The following is a 16,264-nucleotide window of genomic DNA, read 5'->3' as shown; positions in this document are numbered from 1 at the left end:
AGGAAAATAGGGAGCTTCATAATGAATAAGTCTCTCAATATGGCCACCAGAGAAACAAAGAGCCCAAATATCACCCAAATGTAGTCCAAGTATAGTTCAATAAAAAGTGTGCAAAACACTTAGGGGGTTATTCTAACTTTGGAGGAGGTGTTAATCCGTCCCAAAAGTGACGGAAAAGTGACGGATTTACCACCAGCCGTATTACGAGTCCTTTATATCCTATGGAACTCGTAATACGGCTGGTGGTATATCCGTCACTTTACCGTCACTTTTGGGACGGATTAACACTCCTCCAAAGTTAGAATAACCCCCTTAATTTTTTGGTTCTTTTACAGTTTTACATAGCGCAGACTTGACCCAAAGGTATTCGAGTGCTTTACATGAGCATCAGTAACATTACACAAGGACACATTCATTTTGGTTTTAGGCATGGGGAGATTAAATGATTTGCCCAGAATCACAGGATGTTGAGCTGACACCTAAACTTGCACCTGGTTCTCCAGTTGGAAAGTCTGCAGCTCTGGCTCTAACACCAACTCCTCCCTTAAATGTAGCAAATAATTAAGTGATCAACTGGATTTAAAAAAAAAAAAAAATACACAAAAAAATATGTCCTCATTTTCTTTTTTAGAGCACTAACTGTAATTTCTATGGGAATAGGACCCTCTCATTTCTAAATAAAATGCTTTAGGTATCACAATTTTGATTACATCAACAATGACATCACGTGTGCCACATTTTTGTAATAAATATAGAATGTTAGCAATCGAGTCGTTCATTAGAATACTGTGGGGAGACAGAGGGAAGAGGCACGGGCTCGAATAATTGAGGGCAGGAAGAAGTGTGCAGAGGCAACAAGGTGACAACGCTGGGCAGGTGAGAGGGGCAGTGGCAGCACAGCGGACCATAGAGGGCAGGGGGAAAGGGGGCATGGACTACAAACCAATCATGGAGGACAGGCAAGAGAGGCAATGGCAGTACATAATATACAATTGAGGGCAAAAGAAAGTGGCAGTACAACTATATATGCCAACAGACAGCTGAATGGAATTACACCACATATGACAGATAGATAGGTCTTTACTCAAAAAACATGCTTTTTTTATTTAGGCTAAATCCGTTCTATATTTTTTTAGAACTTAAGGTTCAGTAGTTAAAGCTATCTCATGCTGCAGTACCTTTGCAATAGTTTTCATGGAGTATCATGGTACCACAAGCTGAAAACACATGATCTCTCAGTTGCCAGCTGCAACATAAAGAGAAAGACGAGGTTGCCATTTTATGACTTGGTCCCCATTTTGTAGGGGGGAAAAAAAAGGATAAATGAGGTTAGGGTAGGTGGGTGTTCTGACACCCTGGCCCATATATTAGGTCCCAGAAGGACATCCTCGGAGGTCAAATCAAAATATTTTTTCTTTGTGTGTGGCAGCACAGTACTGAGGTACTAATGTGAGGCTCGGTGCAGTCCCCAAGTAAGCTCATGGCCATACTGCTGAGCTCCTAAAAAAAAAAGGAAAAACATTTTAAAAAAAAAGAAAAAAAAAAAAAAAGGAGGGGGGTGTTGCTGACTGTGGGGGCTGGCGAGCAACAAGGTGCTCACCCCCCATAGGGGTGTTGTGTGCAGGGCCTGGCCACAGACCAGGCTTTGCAGCCAACCCTAAGCTGCACAAGGTTGCAAAAAAGGTTATAGCTTTGTACAAAAACAAATCACTGTAATTTACCAGTTATAGTTAACTGAGGTAACTATAACTCATGGCCCACCATGCACAGTGTTGTCTGTTATGAATGATGTAATATATGAGGTCATAAGCAGTGCATAGCAGGGGTGCAAGTTATAGTTAGGTCAGTAAACCACAACAAGTGAATTTTAGAGTTTTTTTTGTTTTAAAATTTTAGTTTTAATCTTATTTCAACACTTAAATATAACATCACTTTAACCTTTGATTTTGTCAGTAAATGTCTAGGCACAGAAAAGTCAGTCCGCAGCAGCTGTCAAGATATCAAGAAAAGGGAGGGGTGAGGCAAGGTCAGAAACTGTGTGTGGTAGGGAGGTGAACTGAAGGTGTCCAATCAAAAAACCGGTTTAAGGCTACCCTGGTCACTGCTCTTAACGTGTGCTCATTCAGGCAAGGGAGGACATGTAGCAGTCTAAAATATCTCACTCTCCTCATAGCACATGAATAATCACAAATGTGCTTCTTGTCTGTTAGGATGCCCCATGCAACCCTCCTTGAACCCATTGTGGACTGGCTGATAGGCAGATCTATGTCTGGATTTTCAATTACACCCTACCCTGAGATGCCAAGTCCCACCTCATCTCATTCTGTCAGAGAATCAAAGCCTGAGAAGGTACAGATGCAGCTCAGGAGACAGAGATGCAGTCCGGAAGGCACATAGGCACCACCTACAGTGGAAAGTGATATAGACTGTGCTTAATTTGTAAATAAAAAAGTACCAGTGTCCAAAGCCCTCCTCTTAAACATGCGACTGCTGCAATTAAATGTGTGAATATGGAATACTGAGGCGGTGTAATCCTGAAGCCATCTCAGGCCTCTTCCATCCATATGAAGCCACTACCTGCCCCTTCAGCTTACTCTTGCAGCTTTCTACTTTCTCCCTTTGTGACGCTTTTTCGTTTTTCCCTTCATCGGTCTTTCCCATTTGTGTCTTTTGCTCACAGCAAATGCTTGAGGCCGAAGAATAAGCCCCAGCCCTCAAAAACAAGTGCCGGTGCTCAGCACCAGAAACAACAAGCACAAATTAAGCACTGGATTTAGGCTTCCTGCTACAAAACCACTCGTACTGGAGGTGCTTAAGTTAAAAGAAGAGTTTGAAGAAAAGATAAGTTGGTTATGGTGCTTAAAGGGACCAGGCCATGTCACAACCAATTTGGAGGAGAGAGAGAAATGTGCTGAAAACCAAAGTCAGGAATCGTGCAAAATTTGGCTACTCTGTTATAGGAGCTACACTTCAATTTTAGGTTCTTGGGGTTGTGCTGCAAAATACATTCGCCATTTTAAAGCGCCATCATTTTAAATATATTTGCTTTTTGTGTGCATGCTGAAATATGCTGATAAGTATACGTTCTGTGAATCTAGAAGTTCCACTTGAATTCTACAAGCATTTTTTTCTAGCACCACTGATAACTCTGCCATCAATCAGCTCCAGGAGCCTTCACCCTTCTCACCCCACAATGTCTAGTGAAAAACTTACTTCTGAGCGCTGGCGTCACAACCACATCCAAGCTCTTCTGTCGACTGCCCTGATCTACGGGTTGACCTAAAGATAGAACAACATTTAGCACAAGTACGCAGCTACATACACCCCTTGTCCTTCTATCCCTCCCCTCCCCCGAAGCTGTCTTACTAACACCCTCACCAAAAAACCGCTCAACTGAAATCAGAAAGGGTCCCAAGTAACTCAATTAAGAGCCCTCTTACCAAAAATCCCCAGTGTCACATTTGCAATGTCACAAGACCTGGGGCCTAAGGAAGACCTTTTGTAAGCATTTTATTTCTTAATCACTGTGCTTGTTCCATGCATTTAAACATGGATTTAAACATGGATTTGAAACTTGCGGCTCTTTCTGATGAACTGTAATGTTGTGCTGCATGGGTCAACACCTACACCAAGGTGCAGCGCTATCACAAAGACAAGAACCCTTTAGAAGCAGCAGTGGTAGGAGGATGGTCCTAAGACATAAGGAATGGGACAGCAGCAGGGAAACAAGAGTGATCAAAGTCCAGCTTAAAACTGTAGGGACAGGAGTGCAGAGAAGAGGCATTAGGGAAGTCTGCAGTGCAGCTACAGCAGCAATGGAAGCAAAGCATGAAGGATGTAGACATAAACTGCCACGTAGACACTGTGGGAATGGAAGCTGCAGACCTTGAAATCCTGTAACCATGAGAATAAAAGGACAAAGAGAAGTTTCTGTGGAGCATACCCTCTAAAGATACACACCCTGGACCAAGGGCAGCAATATACTGTAAGAACGGGCACTGAATGAGTGCAGAACAGCGTGCACCATAAGTATAGTCAGAAACAGAGGGTGTAATGTGCCATATATGCAAAAGAGAGAGGCAGAAGGTGCAATGTTACAAACCTTATAGAGGACATAGAAAGGTGGTGCTGCCCAGTGTGACAGAGGAGGAAGGAAACATGATGAAGTGTAGAGCAGCATACCTTGAGAAAAGGGGTAATAAGGGAGAGCTCCCCCACATGCTTCATCTTCGGTCTTCACCACCACCACCACATAAAAACTGCTGCTCGGGAAATCCTTTTTCTGCCAGGGCATGAGAGAGAAAGAGGGAGAGAAAGAAAAAAAAAAAGAGAAAGAATGTGAAAGAGAAATTAACGTCAGCAACAATATCAGAGTCTTGTACCTGTGTATGGCACATCTAGGATGTGCACATGGTACGACAGAGTCCACAACACAGGCTAAGAAAGAAGGGTCAAGCATTGTAGGACAGATATAATGGCATGGACAAGCATGGCAAGTCATTCCACACAACACGGCTGAGAACAGCAGAATAGATCCCATGAAAATGAAGAGCACTAGAGGACACATCCCCATAACATGGATCAGCTCGGGGGGGAGGGGGGGGAGAGAAAAGGGAAAAAATAAATAAAAAAAAAAAGAACACTACAGGGACAAGCACAGCAAAACAGTTCACATGAGATGGAGAGGCACAGAAAGACATACAGCACGATACTGACAATCACAAGTGGTCAAAACCTGTGGCATGAAAGAGCAAAATTGCATGGGACAAACTAGCATGGTAGAACAGACACTATCTCTTGCCCAAGAACAGCAGGAGAGATTCCAGAACTCAGATGAGCATGGCCAGTACCTGCACAGTAATGGCTGCTTTCTTGGTCATCGTCTGGTACATGCCAATGAACTCCACGTTGTTATCCAAATCATACACTGGACACTAGACGAGGGTAATAGGAGACGTTTAAGGCATTTGTGATCGACATTTTGGAAAAATTCACATTGCAGAAGCTCATATTTATTGGTGAAAACAGCACACAAAAATATTTTACGAGTTTAACCACATGCCAAGTTCATGCATTTAAACAATACTGGCAGCTGCACACAGACCGTGACCAACGTAAACGTGCTCAAGTGGTTGTTATACAGACAGACAGAAGATCTGAGATTGAGTGAGAGCAAGATGAGGGGGTGGCAGTGGTCAGGCTTGAGTGGGGTACAAGATATGTAAAATGCCACAAGGATGGAGGGGGTTGTGGGCGAATGTTATTGCAGATAAAGCTAGACTGATGCAGCACCAGCTATGTGCTCCTGGGTGAAGGCAAATACATCTGTTAGGGATAATCCCACATAAACCTGCTACGCTGGTTTCCAATCTCAAATCGTTTACAGTATATGTTAAGCAAAAAGAAACCCTTTTTTTTTTTTTTACTAATGTGACTGTACCATGACTTAGCATTTGGCATGCTTAATGACCCCTCAGTGAAAGCATTCACTCTTCTCATACAAGATTCTGCATGAACAGTGATGTCATGTTTTGTCCACTGTCCTCTGTTCCATAGATTAATAAATTTAAGTATAACAGATAATGAAAATCTAACAAAGAGACACTAAAAAGAAATTGTGAATGCGCTCATCCATCATATTTCTTTACTCACCAGAATGTCCTGGATGGAGATTACAGAGCAGGGAAAGGCTGATGGAGATGTTACTTTCACAATCACAGAGTCTACTTCATCTGGAAACTGGTACCGCAAATACTATGAGAGAAAGACCACAGTCGGCACTCACACAATCATCAAACGTACAACAGAGGCAATTAAGCAACAGAACAACCCATAACACATTACAGCCTTAAACGTAACACTAATGCAGGACAAGCTCATTTTAGATGTATTTTGTATTTAAACAGGTAAAATGCCTTGGAGCTTGACAAGTAAAATTCATAGACCACGGTTTAGCCTTATGGTAAAAAAATATTATTGTAAGGGGCTCTGGTTTTTAGGAACCTTGTTAACTAACCTTCCTAAAAATTACATTGTGATTTTGGAGAAGAAACATAGTGAAAAGTAACAAAAAGTGACCAGTGTGTTAAGTTTGTCTTTCAATAACCCTTAGGTGATGTTGTGAGGAAGCAAATAATAAAGGATTAAATGTATCAAATGTGTAACTTAGCATTTTATTCAGTAATGTCTAGCATTCTTCATTAGATGCAGTGGGCCCAACTGAACATATGGTTTCTCCACATTAACTCGTTGGCAAAACTCTTGCTTAAATTTGGTGCAATATGCGTTGCCCCTCCTACATCACCTCATTTTATCTTCTGGCACTATCTTGTGTGAATAAGTTTCCACCAATTGAGAATGTTCCGGTTACCTCCTAGGGGTTACAGGCAAATCTTTTCCTATCTGCTCACTGGTAGCATTCTAGTTCTAGGGTCGCATGAACACTGTGAATTAGGGTGTAGAGTTCAACAGTTGACTGATCGATTTATTTCTTCATAGATCTTTATGACCATCTGTAGACATAACAGCTTTCCCTCTCAGTTTATGTTTTCACAATTTCTCCCTTTTTGTCCCTTTCCTGTATTTGTGAAAATATCACATTTTTAGAAACAGCCAAAGCACCTGTATTTATCGCTATACAAAAAATAATTATTTACATAGACATGAATCAAGCAAGGTTTCCTAGACTAGATTGGCATATGTTGAAACAGCAGTGCACAGAACCCCACTACCATTACACACTAATTCAGTAGCAGAGAAGCTCTTACAGCTACACATACAAAAAAACATGCAAAATCTCTGGTATACGCCATCTGGCCCTCAATTTTTTCTTTCAGGGTGTGAAGGCTAAAAATGATTGAGTTCCTACAGTAGGTAGAATTCTTTTGGTATTTTATGTAGTACTAACATGCTGCCTTGCTGCCTGTAGGCAGTGCCAGGCTTGCTCTTCCCGCACAGTAGCACAGAATGAGTTCTCCAGAAGATTTTGAGCTCTATAAAGAGAGGCCAGTCCTTTATAAAGATTAGCTTGGTCAACATGTAGTTTACCATGTGGTACTAAAGGAAAATGGATATCTTTCAACCCAGGCAGGTAAGAGAAATATATTATATTTGCGAAACAGTGAAATTGCAGGATTCTTAGTTTATGACTAACATGATATCTTACAGCCACTTTAAAGCACTGCAATGTGCTACACAGATAGCACAGAAATACAAAAACAACAGAAGGTTCCATTGTCAATATTACTGACCTGGGGCTGGGAGGGTGTGGCATTGAAGCTGATTGCTTGTCCCGTCCTATAAGGAAAACAAACACATCTGTCAACCATCATGACCAAAGTCCTGATCCAGGCAAATTATTATAGGAGTGACAAACAAGTCATGTACTGTACACCTCAGCACTGCTTTGAGAGGTTTTCGTCCGTTTGACAAATGAAGTGCTAATCAAACCATGCTGCTCTCAATTTAGTGTGCGCTCCCAGTGTCTCAATGCAAGCAATTCAGTTGGTACTTCTAGCACGCTACAACCCACTAAACAGTAGGCACAAAACAGACAGGCTTATGAACTGCCTAATATAAGAATAGCATAATGGTAGAACTCAGAAAGGAAAGACTTCACTTGACATTCAAAAAGCTGACTGTTCAGAGTTCTGCAAAGTCCAACTGTGGCCCTGCAGCAAGTAGATACTTTGGTGCAGTTGTTAACCTTACATTTGCAAACAACTTCACAAGTTTAATTTGTGCTGGTATTTATATGTTTTGTTTCTTACTGCAGTCCTGCTTGTCCCATTTTCCTACAAAGAAAATTTAGGGCCTACAGGCCAAAGAGGAGCTTATGGTCCTCCTCTGCCAAATTCAGAAAAGTAAGGTCTGATGGCAGCACCTTTGAGGCAAGGGCAGCTCAATTGTGGAATGCGCTCCCAGCTCCTCTCAGAGACTTCAGGAACCTCACTTTTTTTTTTTTTTTTAAGTCTAAAAACCTGGTTGTTCTCTAAAAAGAAGTTAATTTTATAGCTCGAACTGGTCAGGAAAGATGGTTTCCTAGCAAGGAAGGGTAGGTTTGATTTGCTACTGATCCAGCAAGACTGACATAGCGCCTGGATACCTGTGAGGTGAACGTTGCACTATATATATGTCCATTATTATATTATTATTTTAACTGCAAAATACATTCTTAACCAGTATGCCTTAAGTGTAAAAATGTAAAATATTTGCCATTATACAATTTAGGCACATTGGTAATGATGGAAAAATTCAATGCCTGTCAAGTAGCAAATTATTTAATATAATATAATATTATGTATTCCGTTTCCAACTGATGCAATAAAAAGGAATAACATAATAGAAAAAACAAGTTCACAACATTGTAGTGCAAAGGAATATCGGATATGCCTTACAATGGCAGGCTCAAATACACTAAAATGATCAGTTATAAAACCAATGGACTGACTTTAGGAAGCTGGCCTGGTGTGTGGTGAGCACCTCAGGTGTTACACCTTATACCAGGTCCGGGTTTCCCCTATAAGTGAGGTGTAGTCAGTGTCTAGGAAGCCAGGGCTCTCTAGAGGTAGGTGTGGATGAGCAGCCAAAAACGTAACTAGGACACATGTACAGCTTATGCAGTACCACAAAGTCACACAGCACTTACACAGATGAAAGAACCACACAGTTTACAAAAATAAAAGGTGCTTTATTATAGTAACACAAACACAAAAATACATTCTAGGAAATACTGTACTAGCAGGTGAGTAAACACACTATTACATACAACTTAGTAATCAGGAATGGGCTTAGAAGGCAATAGAAAACAGTGAAATAACAGTAAACAACAGAGACCAGACCATATACTAAAAAAGTGGAATGAAAAAGGCAGACCTCCAACCAGGTAAGTAGAATCTTTAGAGGGGAGCTGGAGGAACTAGTAACCCCAAAGGGTAAGTACCGGAGTGCCCCCAGCAGCCAGGAGAGCAGAGGTAAGTACCTGGTTTTTCCCAAACCCACAGATAAACTGTGCAAAAGGACTGTGCAAGACCCAAGCAAGACTGGAGGAAACAGAAGATGGAGCCGGACAGAAGAGTACCTGCAAATGAAGGGGACCAAGTCCAGTTCCAGTTGGAGTGTTCGGTTGGGGCAGGAGCCACTACCCACCCTTCTGGAGGTGAAGGACCAGGTCAACGATGAAGACCAGGAGTCAGCTATGCAGCACTGGAGCAGAAGAAGAGTCCCAGAAGTGATGCAGTCGATGTCCCACGTTCGAAGAAGACTTGCAGCCCGCCAGCGGTGTGGAAAAACCACCAACAAGCCTTGAAAAAGGCAAAAGTTGCAGAAGAAGAATACCAGGAAGGTCCGAGGGGACTCAACCCAAGGAGGGGAGTCTCAGGCGACTCTAGGCAGTGAAGAGAGCCAGAAGTCGAGGATGCAACCCCCACAGAATAATTACAGGTAGCAGGCACAGGAGTCGCAGTGAGGCCCACTCAGCACACCTGGAAATGAATCCCATGTTGCTGGAGCAGCAGGCAGGAGACTATGTGTTGCGGAGAAGAGTGCTGGAGGCAGGGGCTACATGGACCCGGTAGATCCTTTGGAAGAAGACCCAACAAACCTTGGTAGCTGCACAAGAGTCGCTGTTCACAGGGGTACGGTCCTGAAAGGAGACGCAATAATTCACCACCTCCCAAGTCGGAAAGACAGTAGAGTGGACCACTCTAGAACACCACCTGTGTTGCAGGATCCACGCAGAGTTGAAGGAGAGAAACCACGCAGCCGGTCGGCAATGCAGTTGGTGTCTGCAGATGCAGGGGAGCGACTCCTTCAATCCAAGGGAGATTCCTTCTTGCTTCTTGATGCAGACTGATGACTTGCCTCCCTCAGAGGATGCACGCCGGGGAAATGTTGCATTTGCTGGAAGGAGCAGGAGAAACAATGTTGCAGAGCGATGTTGTTGCTGGAGCTGCAGATTGTAGGTTCCTGTGAAGTTCAGTTGTGGTTCCAGTGCCCAGAAGTCTAAGTAAACGTTGCAGAGGAGTCCTGCTGGAATCTTGCACATCGAATCTGAGGACCCACCCAAGAGGGAGACCCTATATAGCCCTAAAAGGGTAATTGGTCACCTAGCAGGGTGACCATCTATCAGGAGGGGACTGTGACATCACCTGCCTGACCGGGCCACTCAGATGCTCCCAGAGGCATAGCTCACCTTGGATTCAAAATGGCAGAAGCAAGTGGCCAGCTGGAGGAGCTCTGGGCACCTCCCTGGGGTGGTGATGGACAGGGGAGTAGTTAATCCCCTTTCCATTGTGCAGTTTCATGGCAGAGTAGGGAGCGGGGATCCCTGGACTGGAGCAAACAGGTTTATGCAAGGAGGGCTCCAAATGTGCCCTTCAAAGCATACGAGTGGCTTGGGGGAGGCTACCCCTCCCAAGTCATGTAACACCTCTTCCAAAGGAAGAGTGTGTTGCCTGCCACTCTCAAAGGAAATCCTTTGTTCTGCCTTCCTGGGCTCGAGATGTTCAAGCAGTAAGAGGGCAGAAACCTGTCTGTAGGATGGCAGCAGCGCAGGCTGTCTGTGAAAACCCTGCAAACTGGTAGGAGAAAAGCTGGGGGGTCCTCTAAGGAGTCCCCATAGTGCATGGAATCATACAACCAATACTAGCAACAGTATTGGGGTATGATTCCGACATTTTTGATACCAAACATGCCTAGGCTAGGAGTTACCATTATGTAGCTGGACATAGGTAGTGACCTATTCCCAGTACACAGGTAAAATGGCTTCCCCGCACTCATGAAGTCCAGGAAAATGGAGCTGGAGTTTGTGGTGGCACCTCTGCTCATGCAGGTGTGCCCTCACACACAGGCGCTTGCACCCTGCTCTCTGGGCTAGGAGGGCCTGCCATAGGGGTGACTTGTAGTGACCGGCTGCAGTGACCTGTAGTGAAAGGGTTCTGCACCTTTTCACACAGGCTGCAATGGCAGGCCTGCAGACACATTTTGCATGGGCTCCCATGGGTGGCATAATACATGCTGCTGCCCATGGGGAACCCCTGGTGCCCTAATGCCCTGGGTACCTAAGTACCATATACTAGGGACTTACATGGGGCATCAGTATGCCAATTGCGGGGTGCCAAAAGTCAGGAACAACCACATTTTGAGGGAGAGTGCACAGTCCCTGGGGTCCTGGTTAGCAGGATCCCAGTGAACACAGTCATAAATACACTGACAGCAGGCAAAAGGTGGGGGAAACCATGCCAAAAGAGGGTAATTTCCTACACTGACTATAAATCATTGGTCTGCTCACCTCAACACAAAGTTATCCACCCGAGAGACACTGAGCTTGTACGAGGTGTTCTTCATCGACAAGGTTGACACATCCACATAGAAGACTTGCAGCTCTGACATGTTCTTGGTCTGTGGTTGGCACAGGGTGCGGCCAACATCCTGGTACATGTATTTCCTCTGATACCTAGGGCGACAAAAGAGGCTTGATGCAGGCTTAGAAGGAAAGCACCACTGGCCTACGACCTCATTATTTCAGTCTCTTAAATCAATCCACAACTCATATGGCACAATTAGCATTTACACATTCCCCTCAGCAACCCTCACTGCAGTCACTTACTGTACTCAATACAGTTCTTGACAAGTGATGAGAATGGGGGACAGAAAGGGTAAGCAGAAACAGTCTAGGATGAGCAGCCATACTTACAAGCCTCTGAGGATGAGAGGCACTTGAAAGGACACAACAGCCTCCTTTTGCCGCACCACAAACAGCACTGGGCTCTCCTTCTGCTCCAAGGACACGTTTACTGAAACCCGAACACCCTCAGTCTGCACAGAACACAATCACATAGGTGACATTAGGCACCAACAGGAATTAAAGTGTCACAGTTATGGGTGTCAGTCTGAATAAATGTGCAAGTTATGGAGCATACTCTGAATTAAGGAGTCGCATTCATTAGGCAAAGCACAAATTCATGTCAGGAGAGAGCAGAAGGTAACAAAAAGAGAGGGAGCAAAGCAAGAGTGGTGAAGCTAGAAAGGGCACCAACACCAACTATGAGGACAGGAGTCATGGGGTGGCCACTTGAGCCATTAGATGAAATAAAGGGCCAGATGTTTTTGATAAAGAGCTTTTATTGGTTTTACGAATTACAATAAAATGAAAATACAGATAACATGGCACCAACTGGTACCTTGAGACAGTCACAACATTGGCCCCGATGGGCTCCATAGACAGGATACATAAAATTAATAGTATGCAGCGTAAACTCAACTCAGTAAAAGAGGAAGAAGGAGGTAAGGAGTGGAAGAGAGAACCCTCTTGCGGCTCGTAACTGGAGGTGACATCACCTACCGAACCGGGTCGTTCCAGACATGCTAAGTGCACCACGTAGCCTCCCATTTCCCCCACACTTTATTGTATTTATGCGGGCACCCCCTGGCTTTATATACAAGTTTTTCGCGCTGTGCACACCAGTCTACACCATGTCTCCACTTGGCCAGTGCCGATGCCGCAACGGCCTTCCAATCCACCATAATATCTTGGCCACCAGGCAGGCCACTCCCAGGAAGACTCGATTCGCTCTTCCGAGCCCCACTTCCCCCATGGCCCCCAGCAAGAGTGGCAAAGGAGCTTCTTCCACCTCAGTATGCAGGACCTCCGAGACCTCCCACATGACCGCCCTCCAGTAAGTCATTATGTCTGGGCAAGTCCAAAACATGTGGAAAAAAAATCAGCGTCCAGGCACGAACATCGGGGACAGTCAGCCGTGGGCCGGAGGCCCGCCCTAAAGAGCCTTATGGGTGTGAGGTATGCTGCATGCAAGTAAAGGGTCTGTAGCAGTCCGAATCGGGATGCCATGGTTAGGGTCCGGGGGGGGCCATTAACGCCTCCCTCCAGTCCTCCTCTTCCATAGGACCTTCCCACTTCCGGCGAAGCCCCTCAAGTGGGCGGGTAGTATTAGCGATCAGAGATCTATAGATTTGAGAGACTCCACCCTTGCCCAGGTTCCCCATCAGTACCTTCACCTCCATGGGACTGTATTCTGGTATATTTTCTCCTGTTCGGATATGTACTAGCAGGGCGTGACGAAGCTGTAGGTACTTGTGAAACGGGTCCTATTTAGCTCCTGGAGCTCTTCAAAGGATCGCATGTGTGACCCCCCCTCAACATCACCGAGTGTGGAGATCCCAATGCTATCCCATCTCTGGAATCCCTCAAGTTTGAGACCTCTGCCAGCTGTCTCCTCTGCCACAGTGGGGTCTGATGGGTGAGGCGGCCCCACCAACCCAACACTCTCTGGGCAGTACGCCAACCTACCAAGACCACCTTAGTCACATCCGGGGCGTCCCGGGGAACCGGACAACCATACAGTGCGTTGAAGACCCCGGGGTAGCCCATTGTATGGAGCTCCAGTCTGTATGCAGGGTCTGTCCAGCCTCCTCCCAGCCAGTCATTAATCATGAGCAGGTGCATTGGAAGGTGATAGTAGTAGATATTGGACATTCCCAACACTCTGTCGTAAACATCTCTTTGGCAAGTAATAAGGGCCAGTCTGGGACGGGTGCCATGCCATAAAAACTGACGCGCCACCGTGTCCATCTCCCTGAACCATTTCCAAGGAACTGGGTGTGGGAAGTTCTGCAGTAGGTAGAGGAGCCTGGGGAGAACCATCATTTTGTAAAGCGCTATTCTACCAAGGAGATTGAGGGGTAGGTTCCGCCAACGCTGGAGGTCATCTTTGTTTTTCCTAGTAAGTGGAGCAACATTTAGTTCCCTTGCTAGTTCTAGTAGCAGGGCTATGTGTACACCTAGGTACTTAAAGCTATTATGTCGAATTGGGATGTTTTGTTGCCATTCAACACATTCTCTGGAGGGATGCAGGGGAACCAATAAAGATTTGCCGGGGTTCAGGGTCAGGTCCGAGGCCTGTGAGAAAAGATCTAGGATTTGCAGAATTCGAGGACCACTTATGAACGGGTTAGAGAAGTATATAAGGACGTCGTCCGTGTATAGTGCCACACGATCCTCTGGTCCCGCCGGCCATGACCAACTCTCAATCAGGGGGTCCTCTCGCAATAATTTTGCCAAGGGTTCTATCGCGAGTGCGAAGAGCAACGGGGACAGTGGGCATCCCTGACAAGTGCCCCGACGGATAGGGAACAGGTCAGAGATCACTCCGTTCACTTGGACTCGAGCGGTCGGATTGGAGTAGAGTAGCCTCACGAGACCACGGAATTTGGGCCAGAGTCCATTGCTTAGCAGGACATGAACCAGGTAGGACCAGTCCACGGTAATGAAGGCTTTCTCGAAGTCAAGCAAGAGAAGAGCCAAAGGTGACCGGGTCAGAGCCCCGCAGTGTGCCAGGGCTACGTGCAGTCGCCTAATGCAGTGTCTGGTGCTTCGTGAGGGCATAAATCTGCATTGGTCAGTGTGTACCAACGAGGGGAGTGCCTCCTTTAGCCTAGAGGTAAGAATAGTCAATAGCACCTTAATCTCTGTGCTTAAGAGAGAGATGGGTCGATACGCCGAGCAGTTTCGCGACGGAGGTTGGATCTTGAGGATCACCACGATTGTGGCTTGGTCGATCCCAGAAGGGAAACAGCCTTTTCCCTCTGCTTCTTCATACAAATTGAGCAGGTGGGGGCCCAGGATAATCGCCATAGCTACCATAGAGCTCACCTGGGAAGCTGTCTGGGCCGGGCATCTTACCCGCTGACAATGTGGCTATCGCCTCCGTGATCTCTGCCTCGTCCCGGCCTTCTCTGGTCGCCTGCGAGACCTTGGGAAGGACAATATCATTTAGGAGAGGGGACTCCCTTTCTGCCGGTGGTCGGGGATGCTCCGCATATAACCGTGCATAATAGGAGGCAAAGCTCTGTGCGATATCGCTGGGTGTCCTAGCAAGTGTTCCTGACTCGACAGTGATCTCGGAGATAACCCTGTCAGCTAGTGGTCGAGTAGCCAGCCAATGTAGGAGTTTTCCGTTCTTATCTCCCCAGCCGTACACTCGGGCTGCCGATGCTCTCCAAGGATGCTTCGCGGATACCAGCACTAACTGTCTAATCTCCTCTCTTACCATGGTGAGTTGCCTCAAACTGGAGGCTGATGCGGAGACCGCGTTTCGGCACTCAAGCCGCAATGCTCTGGCCTCCAGCTCTGACACTCGTGAGTTGCGAGCACGTTCCCGTATGCAAATGAGAGGTTTGGGGTGTCCCCTGAGAGTAGCCTTGCATACAGCCCAGACTATGCCCGGAGACCGCACCGATCCTAGGTTTTGTTCAAAGTACTGGGTGGGATGGTCTCTGACCTCAAGGGTGTATTCGCCATCCTGGAGGTACCATGCGTTCAGGCGCCACATCGGACGCCGGGCAGGGTCCGCACCACCAAGACTGACCTGTAATGGTGAGTAGTCTGAAACCCCCACGGGGTAGTATCTCCACCCCAGTGACATTAGTGGTATCTAGCGCAGACATAAACACGAGGTCAATTCTAGCATGCATCTGGTGGGCTGCTGATGTGTGTGTATATTGTTGCATCCTGGGGTGCAGGTTCTCCAAACCTCGCATAGGCCAAGGCTCTCAGCCCAGCTACTCAAGCTCGACACCCGACCAGGCCGGCTGGTGGATTTACTCCCTGAAACATCCAGCCTGGGATCCAGGACGGAGTTAAAATCTCCTCCTATTAGTATAGTTCCCTGGAGAAGGATCGCCAGCACCTGGCGGAGTGAAAGTAAGAAGTTGTCAAACCCGGTAGGGGGGGGGGTCATAGGCTCACACAAGGTTAAACGGTAACCCGTGGAGTGACCCGACCACCACTACAAAGCTTCCTTGCGGGTTGGACCGCACGGCGGTAACCACCATGGGTAGCGAGCGGTTGAGTAGAATAGCCCCCCCCCCCCCGGGAGCCCCTTGAGAATCCTGGGTGGTAAACCTGGTCATATCCTCCTCACACCACCATAGGGCATTTAGTGCCAAGCAGGTGGGTCTCCTGTAGCAAGACCACTGAGGGGGCGTATCTGCGAAGGGTGCTGAATACTGTGGACCTCTTGATCTTATCTAGAAGGCCATTCACATTCCATGAAAGGACCTGCATCAGTGAGGGCCACGCGTGCAGTGTGTCGGTGTATTGGAGTGTCGAGTACCCGTCAGTGGGCCCAGGGACGACCGTCTCAAACAAGGAAATGAATTACAAAAGTGTAGGAGGCTGGCCTGGCTTGTAGTGGGTACCAGAGGTACTTACACCTTGTGCCAGGTCCAGTTATCCCTTATTAGT

General features: G+C 46.3%; 1 protein-coding gene across 2 annotated transcripts in view; it reads right to left on the bottom strand.

The window, feature by feature from the left end:
* The window catches only part of SIDT2 (SID1 transmembrane family member 2), a 278,793-nt gene that overhangs the window by 205,527 nt on the left and 57,002 nt on the right, over positions 1–16,264 (bottom strand). For both annotated transcript variants that reach the window (XM_069224701.1, XM_069224702.1), the window contains exons 2-8: positions 11,696–11,817; positions 11,291–11,455; positions 7,251–7,296; positions 5,653–5,754; positions 4,851–4,934; positions 4,183–4,282; positions 3,214–3,279 (exon numbers count right to left, since the gene is read on the bottom strand). In XM_069224701.1, the coding sequence (XP_069080802.1) occupies positions 3,214–3,279; positions 4,183–4,282; positions 4,851–4,934; positions 5,653–5,754; positions 7,251–7,296; positions 11,291–11,455; positions 11,696–11,817 (685 nt within the window). The remainder of the gene's footprint in view (positions 1–3,213; positions 3,280–4,182; positions 4,283–4,850; positions 4,935–5,652; positions 5,755–7,250; positions 7,297–11,290; positions 11,456–11,695; positions 11,818–16,264) is intronic.

This window comes from Pleurodeles waltl, chromosome 3_1, assembly GCF_031143425.1.
Source record: "Pleurodeles waltl isolate 20211129_DDA chromosome 3_1, aPleWal1.hap1.20221129, whole genome shotgun sequence".
NCBI classification, from domain to species: domain Eukaryota; kingdom Metazoa; phylum Chordata; class Amphibia; order Caudata; family Salamandridae; genus Pleurodeles; species Pleurodeles waltl.
The sequence above is the reverse complement of the archived record's forward strand: the minus strand, read 5'-3'. Positions and strand labels throughout refer to the sequence as shown.